This window comes from Bos indicus x Bos taurus, chromosome 28 (assembly GCF_003369695.1).
Source record: "Bos indicus x Bos taurus breed Angus x Brahman F1 hybrid chromosome 28, Bos_hybrid_MaternalHap_v2.0, whole genome shotgun sequence".
In the NCBI taxonomy this organism is placed as follows: domain Eukaryota; kingdom Metazoa; phylum Chordata; class Mammalia; order Artiodactyla; family Bovidae; genus Bos; species Bos indicus x Bos taurus.
Window position 1 is genome coordinate 30,414,657 of NC_040103.1, and position 12,729 is coordinate 30,427,385.

General features: G+C 36.0%; 1 protein-coding gene across 5 annotated transcripts in view; it reads left to right on the forward strand.

Moving 5' to 3' along the window:
- Positions 1–12,729, forward strand: part of ADK (adenosine kinase) — a 543,710-nt gene that overhangs the window by 427,109 nt on the left and 103,872 nt on the right. For all 5 annotated transcript variants that reach the window (XM_027530299.1, XM_027530300.1, XM_027530304.1 and 2 more), the window contains exon 8: positions 11,709–11,744. In XM_027530299.1, the coding sequence (XP_027386100.1) occupies positions 11,709–11,744 (36 nt within the window). The remainder of the gene's footprint in view (positions 1–11,708; positions 11,745–12,729) is intronic.

Here is a 12,729-nt window from a genome sequence, read left to right on the forward strand (position 1 = left end):
TTAGGAAGGTGGATCTAATGATTGGGTTTAAGGATGCATTCAAATACACATTTAAGAGACTATAGCAGTAATCTAGGCAAGAGATAATACAGGCCTGACCTAGGTTTCTGTGGGTAAGAATGACAAGACTGTATAGGCATTGTGCTTATAAAATGTACTTGGCAGAACTTGGAAGCTGTCAAATGTGAAGAGAAAGAAAATGTCAAAGGGACTCTCGAAGTGAGGAAGTATATCTGAGGATGATACCAAAAGAAAGGAATAAAGGAAATTACCCCTAAAAAATGTGAAGAGAGGAAAGATTGAAAAGTTGATAGCTGAATTTCTAGGTAAGACTACGTTTAGGGAAGTTAATGAATTTGAAGATAAGCAACAGGGAAGGTGAGAGAGAAAGGGAAAGATGATATATATGTAACAGAAAAGTAGGGAGGAATGTTTCTCGGAGAGGGTGGAAAAATTCACACTCTAAAGCATCAAAAAAAAAAAAAAAGAATTTCAGTTTTTCATCTGTTAAATTATCCAATAAAATTGGAAAAATGCAAGCAAGAGGGCTTAAATATGTAGGAGTAAGTGGGAAGACTGACCAAAGACTAGAAAGAGGGAAAATATTTATTCAGGAAATGAAGACTAATTGGTGATGCAAAGAAATTTCGACAGGGATTAAAATTATGCTTCTGAAGAAACAGAAGGAAATGGCTGTTCTTAAAATAGAAAATAAATATTTCTTAAAATAAGTATTCCTAACTTTTACACTATGGAGAAATCCTTCATCACTCTAGAAAAGGGATCAAGTCCTATTCAGAAAGGTGAAGGAGAAAGCCAGGATTGGTGACCAATGGGAAAAGTTTCTGAAATGGATATAGGTAGAAGCCGATTTATAATACTATGTACAGTAAGTCAAAAATACTTTTAACAAAAATCCCATTTGTCAGCCCATCACTTTATAATGTTCAGTACAATAAAAATGCCCTACGTTGTTACTACCTCTGTGCTGAATTACCTTCATTTCCCAGTGTGTTGTTGGTATCTAATGAAAACTCATACTTTGCTACAGAGACTCCTAAGCACATAGGCAAGCACTTGGATTAAATGTGTTGTCTCAAATTCTGACAAAAGGTTTGCGAGGAGGAGGTGGGGGAAGGGAATTCCCTGGCAGTTCAGTGGTTAGGACTCCTCACTTCCACTGCAGGGGACAACAGGTTCCATCACACATGGGGTAGCCCAAAAGGAAAAAAAAGAAAGGTTTTCAAGGTAGATAAATATCTCTTGGTTCTAATTTGTAGACTTAAGATGATTGTCTCCCATTTCACTATCAAATGCAATACTGGCTTTTCAAAAGTATCTTTTTAAACCTATTTATCCTAGAGGAAGGGTAGGGGAGTTATGCTTTCAGTTAAATATTTATGGAGATACATATTATGTTGGGTGTTTCCTATCATCTTTCTGTAATTATTTTTTTAATAGCCTGACTTTTTTCCCTTTGACTTCTATGTAGTTTCATTTTTGTTGTGGGTTTTTTTTTGTTGGTGGTGGTGTGTTCTTCGCTTTCTTTTTTCTTTTCCTTGAGAGACCTGTATTGATTGTTACCACCATGCCTAACCTTGTTCTTCCCAGTGGCCATTATGAAAATTCTAATTTTGTCTATATTAGACTTGTTTCTAAGGCATAGTGCTTCTGTATACTTTCTGCATAATCATTGTGAGTCACCTGGCAAAAATGAAAATAATACTGGGTTTTGGTGATACTTGGATGGAATGTGTTATATACATATCCGTAGTTTAAAAATTATGACCTGAGGAAGAACTACCTTTTCCACCCCTGACCGCCATCCCCAACCAGAGGTAGGAGATTAGATACTTCTCAGCATCTAATTAGATGGGTTTTTTTGTTTGTTTTTTAACTATTTTTTGTTATGTTATTAAGTCACAATGATGTGGTCCTATAAGTTTCTTTTTAAGTTAATCAGTAATATTTTGGATTGTGAATGTTATTGTGATTTCTGATTGTTTCCTCTTCTCCCTCAAAAGACCAAGAGACTCAAAGAATAGAGGAGCTTTTATGATAGGTTCTGCTGTTAGGGTCATTAGGGTGGCCATAGAGGGTGGAATCTATGTAGCAGTGATTATCATGCCTTGACCTTAGGAAGGTGTGATAGGAAGCTTAGGAACTTTAAGAAGCTTAATGCATGAAATATAGAAAAAATAAAGGATATTGGTGCACATATGAGAGAAAAGAATTATATAAAAGATACTTAATAAAAATGCCAATCTCTCCCCATCCTAAGGTCTTCCTTTCCTTTTTTGATCTAATTTTTAACACTGATCAGTAATACCTTTCTCATTTCCCCACATAAACATGTATCTAAACTTGTAAGAATCAATTATTTATCTTGTCTTTTATTGTTTTTTATTAATATAAGTGATTTAAGTTTTAGATTTTTTTCTTTTTCCAGTAAATGAGGGAAGTAAGATCTGTCTAAAGATACATTTTACTTATCTTAAGGTTAACAAGCTGTAGCCTGGTCTCCATAGCCCTTCAGTTCTTCACTGGTAATGCAGTAAAGAAGAAAAATGTCTGTTTTAAAACTTATAAGTATTCTACTAATAGCATAATACAGGGATTGCTCAAGTTCAAGTGACCTAACATATATATTTGGAGTCCTGGAGAGGAGAAACAAAAAGATACTTGAAGTAAAAAAGAGTGAAAGTGTTCCATATTTGAAGAATACTATAAACCCAGAAATCAAAGAAGCTCAACAAACCACAAAAGAAACAAGGAAAAAAACTACACCAAGGAACATTATAATCACATTGCATAAAATCAGTGATAAAAAATCTTAAAACAGATATTTAAAGATACATTCGATACAGAGAAACAAAGATAAGAATGCATCTGAGGGCTTCCCTGGTCGCTCAGGGATGATCTGCCTGCTGATGCAGGAGACATGGGTCTGATCCCTGATTCATGAAGATCCCACCTGCTGCAGAGCAACTAACCACGTGCCACAACTATTGACTCAGTGTTCTAGAGCCCAGAACCAAAAAAAAAACAATGCATCTGAAACAGTACAAGCTGAAACTCAGAGAAAAATTGTCAATCTCAAATTCTATACCCTGCAAAAATATCTTTCAGAAATGAAAATGAGGTAAAGACATAAAACAGCTAAAAGAGTTCATCAGTAGCAGACCAGCACAAACCATTCAGAAATCATCAGATCCAGATGCCAGCTATTATGAATACATTTTATTTGGTATTGGATATGTACTTTAATGTCTCTGAACCTTCAGATTTTATTTATGAAAGGAGAAAAATACCTATTTTATGGGATTTTTATGAGGATCAAATGAAATAAGGAAAATAATTGACACCTGTAGAGTGTCTTCATTATGCCACGCACATGGTATCTCACTAGAAATGGAAATAAAACACCCAATAAGAGGCCTACTCCCCTAATCGTTTTCTTATCCTATCACCTCTCCTCTTTTTTTTTAGCAGCTGAAAGACTTGGATTATTCTACAAGTTAGCCCAAATAGCTAGTCAATCAAATTTTGATGAAATACATTTCCTAAACTTGCTTTCCTTTACCTACCATCATTAAATATACATAACAGTGGGAGTGATGAACAGCTTTCCGTGGTAAAACAGACACATCACCTAGTAAATCATTTTGTGAAAAGATTAAGTATGTTCTAAACTGAACCTAATTTATTTGGCTTATAATTCAGCTAAGTAATTTTTTTCAGTCATGTTTATGAAGGTATACTTTATACACTGTTTAATTTTTATCATTGGATAGGGGCCATGCTTGTCTTTATAGCTTATACATTGCCCCACAGAGTTTTTGACACTCAATAAATGTTAAATAATATTTCTATTCAGCATTCTGCAGGCAGGAAGCATATGGTAATAAATGCCAGAGCACAGGTTGAAAATCTCCCAGAAGTTGTATGTTCTTTGAAAAACCAGTACAGATATTTTCATGAATGAAACATTTTAAAAGGGGTTTCTCAGGTTTATATTTACTTAAAAATATTCTCCAGCCTTTGTTTATTTACAAGTTAAAACTTTTACTCTTCACAAATAATTTAATATTAAAAGTAGTATACCATTAAAGCAGTCTCATAGGAAAATATGTAAATATTTTAATAAATAAGTACAAAGTACATTTTGTAAATAGTACAAGGTAAAAGTAACTCACAGTGTGAAGGATAGCATGAAGAAATATTTAGAGGCTTTAGCAGTATCAGTTAGTTCTGTTCAGTCGCTCAGTTGTGTCTGACTCTTTGGGACCCCATGGACTGCAGCACACCAGGCTTCCCTGTCCATTGCCAACTCCTAGAGCTTGCTCAAACTCATGTCCATTGAGTCGGTGATGCCATCGAACCATCTCAACCTTTGTTGTCCCCTTCTCCTCTCACCTTCAGTCTTTCCCAGCATCAGGGTCTTTTCAAATGAGTCAGTTCTTTACATCAGGTGGCCAAAGTATTAGAGTTTCAGCTTTAGCATCAGTCCTTCCAATGAACATTCAGGATTGATTTCCCTTAGGATTGACTGGTTTGATCTCCTTGCAGTCCAAGGGACTCTCAAGAGCCTTCTCCAACACCACAGTTCAAAAGCATCAATTCTTTGATGCTCAACTTTCTTTATAGTCCAACTCTCACATCCATACATGACTACTGAAAGAACCATAGCTGGGGTGTCTGTTGCCTAAGAAATGTCTCTGCCTTTTAATATGCGGTCTAGGTTGGTCATAGCTTTTCTTCCAAGGAGCAAGTGTCTTTTAATTTCATGGCTGCAATCACCATCTGCAGTGATTTTGAAGACCAAGAAAATTAAGTCTGTCACTCTTTCCGTCGTTTCCCCATCTATTTGCCATGAAGTGATGGGACCAGATGCCATAAGCCTATTATTTTTTGAGTGTTAAGTTTTAAGCCAGCTTTTTCACTCTCCTCTTTCACTTTCATCAAGAGGCTCTTTAGTTCCTCTTCGCTTTCTGCCATAAATGTGGTATCATCTGCATATCTGAGGTTATTGACTTTTCTTCCAGCAATCTTGACTCAAGCATGTGCTTCATCCAGCCCAGCATTTCACATGATGTACTCTGCGTATAAGTTAAATAAGCAGGGGGACAATATACGGCCTTGACGTACTCCTTTCCCAACTTGAAACAAGTCTGTCGTTCCATGTCCGGTTTTAACTGTTGCTTCTTGACCTGCATACAGATTTTTCAGGAGGCAGGTAAGGTGGTCTCGTATTCCCATCTCTTGAAGAATTTTCCAGTTTGTTGTGATCTACACAGTCAAAGGCTTGGGAGTAATAAATAAAGCAGAAGTAGATTTTTTTTTTTTCTGCAACTCTCTTGCTTTTCCATGATCCAGCAGATGTTGGCAATTTGATCTCTGGTTCCTCTGCCTTTTCTAAATCCAGCTTGAACATCTGGAAGTTCACAGTTAATGTATTTTTGAAGCCTGGCTTGGAGAATTTTGAGCATTACTTTGCTAGCATGTGAGAGGAGTACAACTGTGCAGTAGTTTGAACATTCTTTGGCTTTGCCCTTCTTTGGGATTGGAATGGAAACTGACCTTTTCCAATCCTGTGGTCACTGCTGAGTTTTTCAAACTTGTTGACATATTGAGCGCAGCACTTTACAGCATCATCTTTTAGGATTTAAGCAATATAAGTCTTCCTAGTGCTACAGTCCATGGGGTCACAAAGAGTCAGACATGACTGAGCAACTTAACTGAGCTGACTATAGGGAAAAAAAATAAACAGCAGATAGTTCTTTATCATTAAATGTCAGCATGACTCAGAGGTGTATCACTGCTACAACTAAGAAATGGTTCATCACAATCAAGTATAGAAAACCATTTAGATAATATGTTTCTAAATTATCTTTCCTTTATTTTCTCACCTGTGATTGATCTGTTAGCCCTGCTTGTTTGGTTTAACTTCTGCAAGGATTTTTTTAAGGATTAGCATAATCTGAATAGAGAGATTTTCTGAATTGGACCATGTTAGTTAACCTCTTAGAGGCTTAGGTTCCTCATGTATAAGATGTGGATAGAGAAACTGGGCACAGCTTAGTTTGGTGCCTCTCAATTCAGTCTCTTACAAGGCTGAAGTCAGGATGTCAGCCAGGGCTGTATTCCTATCACTGCTTGGGGAGGATTCACTTCCAGGCTCATTCACGTGACTGTTAGCAAGCCCTAGGTCCTCTCTGATGGTTAGTTATGGGCCGCTCCATGGGGGAACTCACATCGTGGCGGCTTAATTCCCCTAGAGCGAGAGCTGAGAGAGAGCGTGTGAGCAAGAGAACGAACAAACAAGACATCCCATCACTTTTGGTCAGGTATTTATTAAAAGTGAGTCTCTTGGTCCAGACAACACACATAGGGGAGGAAATTTTACAAGGACTTGAATACCACCAGTTAGGGACCTACACAGTAGGCAACCAATTTAGAGGCTTCCTGCTACATACACATATGATCCACAGATAGGACAAATCATGGAATGTACTCTGGATGCTCTGAAATTCATTTGCTTAAATTTTCCTAAGATTTTACCAAAAGCTTGAATTTCATAGGTGATATGATTTTATAGTTCACATTAAATATTTTCCTTATTCCTAGTAATAATCCAGTCAGTTTTGTTGGCCTCAGTTTTACTAATATATACTGAGTGACTTGCCCAAGATTACATATCAAATGAGCTATAAAATGACAACCTTAGTGTAGGTCTTCTAAGCCAACTACTCTTTCCATTTGGCTGTAACTGCTTCCTGACCAGTACTATCTTGCATTTAAAGCCTTCAAAAAAGGCTTCATACATATAATTGTATAAAAATATATGAATATTCTTTATATGCAGAGATTTTTATACATAGATTTATATAGAGACAGACATCTTAGACTCTCATGTACACCACACCATTTAGGATTTACAGTATTGTTTCAAATATTGCAAGTCAAAGTCTAATAAGGTGTATAACAGCTGTAACACTGATGTATCTCTAGCATTATAATATCTGTTAGCCTAAAACTATCCTTGCAGGGTAAATACTAGTTGGATGGAGAGATGAACAAACAAAATAGCAGAACTGTTTGGTGGTTCCATTCTCCCTTGGCTTTTCCCAGAGCTCTGGTTGGACTCCTATGACTTGAGTGAAGACCATGCAAATTCCAGTGAGTTTTCTGCTTCCTGTTTGCATTGGAGCAGCAAAATAGCTTGTTTTGAATGGATGAGCTGCCTTCTGTGGATAGTCAGAAGTTATCTTTCTTTGGTCCTAAGTTAGTTTCAGTCAACACCCAAGATCCCTCGTGTCCAATATCAAAAAACAGAGTGGTAACATAAGCAAGCAGATAATAGCTCGAGATGTGTTCAGTGCCTTGAAATGTAGAGCCAGAAGTAGGAGAGCAAGGGTTATGAGCTAAGATAGTGGTGGGTAGTTAGTAGTTACACCCTTCAGATTGCCCTGGAGGAAAGAGAGAGGATTTTAAGGCATGGAGAGAGGATTTTAAGGCATGTTGCTAAATTCTTAAAATAACTTTGTGGTTTGGGTAGTAGGAACATCTTGTTTCCCTGAAGGAAAAGGATAGTTCCTACAAGCAATAAGTTAATTTGGCAAAGTCTCAGGATATAAGGCCAATAATACAGAAATCATTTGTATCTCAATGTAACTAGTAACAAATAATTAGAATAACAATATGGCCTACTTATGGTTTTAGTTTTACAGTGACTACAGATAATTCTACATAAATTAAAATCAAGGTGTTATCAGGCAAAATGCAAAGAAAATAGTTTTCTTCTTAGATATAAAGGAAATTGTTGTATTTTCATACACACAGACACACACTGGAGTTGTTCCTTCCTTTCCTATATACCCTGAGAACGGTGCTTTTTAATAGTGGTTTGCTAATCCCTTTAAATAGTTCTTCATGTAAGTATTCCATAGTTTTCATTAACCATGAATTTCAGCTTTATTTTTTAAACCTCTGCTCAAAACCTGTACTTGGTGGTTGTTTCATCCTTTTAGCCTGGTCGGTGAAGCAGGGAGCCTACTGCAAATCCTAAATAGCGTGGTGTAGATGAGAGCCTAAGACTTTAATTATATGTCATTTTATTCACAACACTCAATTCCAGGAAGGAAAAAAATGACTTTGTTGTTGTAAAAAGACATATGTGAGTATCATTCATTGTAAACCAAAAATGATACTGTATTATAGCTTAGACAACAATGGGAACTGATTTTGAAAATGTGACCTGTGTGAGAAACTGAATAATAGTGAAAGTTATCAAAATGGAAAGTAGTGTTAATGTGAAATCCAGCCTTCTCAGAAATACTCTTTCCTGGCCTGTTTCGTTTTGCTTTTGTTGCTTGTCATGCATGAATGAAAGTGCTACACTCTCAGGGGAGCAGGAAAGCCTCTGTGTCGGTTGTTTATTTCCTTAATCCCTCCTCCTTTGTGATTTTTGATGTCAGATCTAAAATGGAAAGCCTGTAAATATAATGATTATCACATGGATAATCACCTGCATTAGGAACCGCCATGCTCCTCTATTCTAACCCTAGCTGTTCTCCACATGTCACATCCACTCTGCGGTTGGATTTTAACCTGACTGCTTCATTAGATTTGTGAAACTCAGTACGTGGCGCCCTGGGGCAGCACAGATGGGGACTTGCTTGTTTTCTTTTCTCACTTTTACTGCGAAGGCACGCTAAAAAGTCCTTTTCAATTTAGTGTGATCAGTTCACTTGGAATTACCCCTGATATTTGGAACCTGCCTTACTGTTCTGCCCACCCTTTATGCCTTTTTTCTTCCCTGATTTCTGACCTAATGCCTTTTCTTTTTATCCCTCCATGCAGTGAATCTTAGGACTAAAATTCTCCTTCAGATTCTTACTGGGTCAAACTGTTCCTCTGTGTTGTTTTATTTGTTTTGCTGTGAGGGAAAAATAAATGTTGTTCCATCGTTGTATCTACAGACACCTTCAGATCAGAGGTTAGCTGTGGGAAAGTCTGCAGTGATGTGAGCCAGCTGCCTTTACTAATGGATTGACTGGGGGCACCAACCCAAGATCAAAGGAAGGTGGGAGGAAGTCAGGAGATAAGATCTTTTTAAGCTATAGAACAAGTGCTTAGCTTTTCAGTGATAGGGCACAGCTCTGCAAACCTGTGTGAGGGGGCGCTAAGATAGAAAATTGAATAGACTTCTTCAGCATGTCCTTCCTCAGTCAGAAATACGTTAGTGCTTGGAATAGTTTACAGATGTGGAAGAGTCCTAGGGCTCAGTTTCGTTGAAGAATAATGATCTGACATTGGTCAATGTGCCTTCTTGCAATTAGTCAGTTCTATTGTACCATAACAGATCACAGTCTATTGCGTCTTACTTTGGGGAGCAAAACTGGACATTAAAAAGGCAACTTATCTACTGTATGTGACTTTTGAGTCTTTATGTCTTAGTACAATTTTAGTTGTACAGACTTGTCATATTAACTTTGTCTTACAGTCCTTTAGGTTTCTTTCATGCCTCTGATAAAGCTCCATATAAATAAGTAGTTCTCACAAAGCTATTTTATTGTTTTTTTCATATAAGAATTAGCTGGGTTAATTCTTGAGTTGGACAACTTGGAAAAATTCTACATTGCTATCTTTTGAACCCTATCCTTTTCCTTGACATCCAAGCTAGTAAATATTATTGACTGTCTGGTATACAAGATTCTGGTGTAAGTAAATTGTCAAGAAGGCTAACCATCCTTACACCAGTTGTCAAGATCATGATTTAATTTTTTTATCTGTATCAACTAAGGTTAACTCAATCAGTTTGATGCTTCTCTAGTGAACAGCCTAAGGAATTGTACTTTCAGCTTATCACTTTCTATTAACTTCAGTGTTTGATTGTAATAGTATTTTTCAATCTTCTCAGACCCTCAGAGTGGTTCTTTAAACTTACATGGTATTAGTATATTGGACGATAAGTGCATACATACTTCTTTTCTCTGTGTTTTCCTTAACATGTAGATAGTACCCAGATTTGTGCTGGAGACATTAACTGTAGTTTCTGCCTTACATGGTTTGGTGCAGCAGTCATTTTAGTTAAGTTGGATCTGCTCACTACTCAGGCTCACATCCCATCCTTCTATTAATATCTCTTGGCAAAGATAATTTTGGAGGAATGTAAGTTAAGATGTAGAGACTCTTGACAGTTGTCTGCAGTTTTTTTTTTCCATCTTCAAGAGGGAAGTGGAATTGAAAAGTAATATTGCCTCCATTTTCTGTATCAGTACTAAAATGAAAATATATGCACAAAGCAGGGAGTGAAGAAAAGGAAAGGATTTGGTTACACAGATGTGGTTTTGTCATTTGATAGCCTATTATAAGGGCATTAGATTATATAATAATGTTCATCAGATTATGCCCTTAAGATATATTTAATATCTAGAAAAACATTGTTTAAAAATTTTTAACTAAATTTTAAAAAATATTCAGCGTTTGTTACCCTGTCATCTTAAATCAGAGAGAAATGAGGGGGTAGGCATTTTATTACACAAATTTTCAAACAGGCAAAAGATAGTAATACTGAATACATCTAGATACATTAATATTTTGCCATTTTTGCTTCACTTTCTTTTTTTTGTTTTTAAGTTTTCTAAAATAAATTACATATACCATGCCATTTTATCCCAGGATACTTCAGGATACACCTGAAAATCTAGGATTTTTTCATATCAAGTTGATAATTCCTAATATTATTTGATTTCCATTTCATAATCAAACTTACCCAAAATGTATTTTATAACTGGTGTGTTCAAAACAGTTTCCGATTAAAATGTGTACATTACTCCTGTACATTTTATCATGATGTTGACTTACTACAAAGACCAAGGTACTTGTCCTGTCTAATGTCCTACCTTATGGATTTGTTTATTAGCCTTCTCAGTGTATCATTTAACTTGTTCTTCTATCCTCTATATATTTCCTGTAGACTACAAGTTATTGAATAAAGTTTTGATTAATTCATGTTAAAAACTTTATAGATGGTGCTCTGTACCTTATACTACATTATGACAGAAGCCACAGACTATTTGGTGATCAGAATATTAGGTAATAAGATTGATCACTGGGTTAAAGTGATGACTGCTTGATTCTTCCTCTGTAAAGTTATACTTTGCTCCTCGTGACCAGCATATGATCTTTGATACTTCGATTCCATGAAATAAGCAGTTCCCCATCATTCTTTAACCTAATGAATTGAGCATCCATTGATAACCTTTGCCTGAATAAATTTCATCAGAGATTACAAAAGGTGGGTTTTCTGAATCTAATCTATACATTTATTAGCAAACATTCTTCTTACAGAAGAGTTTTCTGAAAGGTATTGTTTTAATTAAAAACATAACCATCAGCATCTTCCTTAGGTTTCAAATGATTTTCTTTGTCGGGGTCAAAACATCTGAACTCATGGTGACAGCTACAGTAAAAATATGTAGTACATCTTCTTTATTTCAGCTTGTGAAGTGTGTTGACATTTGCTGCCTTTTTTTATGCCAAGGAAAAAAGAAATCTTTTTTTTCCGTGTAAGAATAAAAATTGAACTATGTGAGTATATTGAGATAATTGTGTAAAAAGAAGACTGTTTGAATGAGTTTCAAAATGGATTATTTCTTCATTACCTAGCACTTTATAATTAACTGTTCTTTTTTTTATTTCAGGAAGCTGCCGCTTTTGCTAGAGAGCAAGGCTTTGAGGTGAGTTAACCCACAATTGCACACTAAACAGATCCTAAAGGTTTTTTCTAGCTGATAATGAAGTTCTTTTGGACAGTGATTGATGTGCTATTATACTCTCAGAGCCTCGCAGCAGTTGCCATGGAAACTTGGCAGTCGTCATGGTTTCTTTGTTCTGCCAGCACAGTGTTATGACGCACTCTGCTAGGTCTGCACCCAACATCGCCTACAGATGTTATTTATTGAATTTTGAAAAGCCTCTTGGGAAGCCAAGAGGTTGGGCACGGTTTCAAGCTGCCTCTGCAGATATGGGGCCTGTCAGTTTGTTCAGTTAAAAAGCTACCTCATTAGCTGCATTACATTTCATAAGAATTCACTGCTAAAGCAGTGGTGGAGCAACACTAAATAGTGAAATATAATGTCATTTAAATAATTTCAACCTTACCACATGTAGATTATCATTATGTAAATTAATTTCCAAAGGTTATACTTAACTGTTGTTAGGAACTGACTAGTTTAAATCCTTCTCATATGAACTTCCTGTTTGAATCTTTTTTTCTTTTTCCTCTTTTCTTTGATAGCATAAAACATATACATTTTCTGAAACACAAAATTGATAATTGATTTAATTTTCAGATAATGAATTCTGTTTTCCTTATAGAAATATTATCCTGTTGAGATTCCAAACTCCATATAGTTGTTGTTGGCAAAATTAATAGCCAAGACCATGTTTTTACATATGTAGTATCTACCTTCCAATGGATTGTTGGGACACACTGACTAATCTAAACCCAGGTTAACTGACAGAGATTAACTGAGTGTGTGATTTTTATGACTATCATATTTATTTAGCCAGAACTCTGTAGAATATTATGTTCTATATAGCAACTTGGAATGTTTGATGGATGTAAGTTTTTTTAAATTTAACCTGACTAGATCTGGAATATATAGAAACTCTTTCCTTATTTGCATACTCAGTATTGTCTACCATGTACAGAAACTGTGA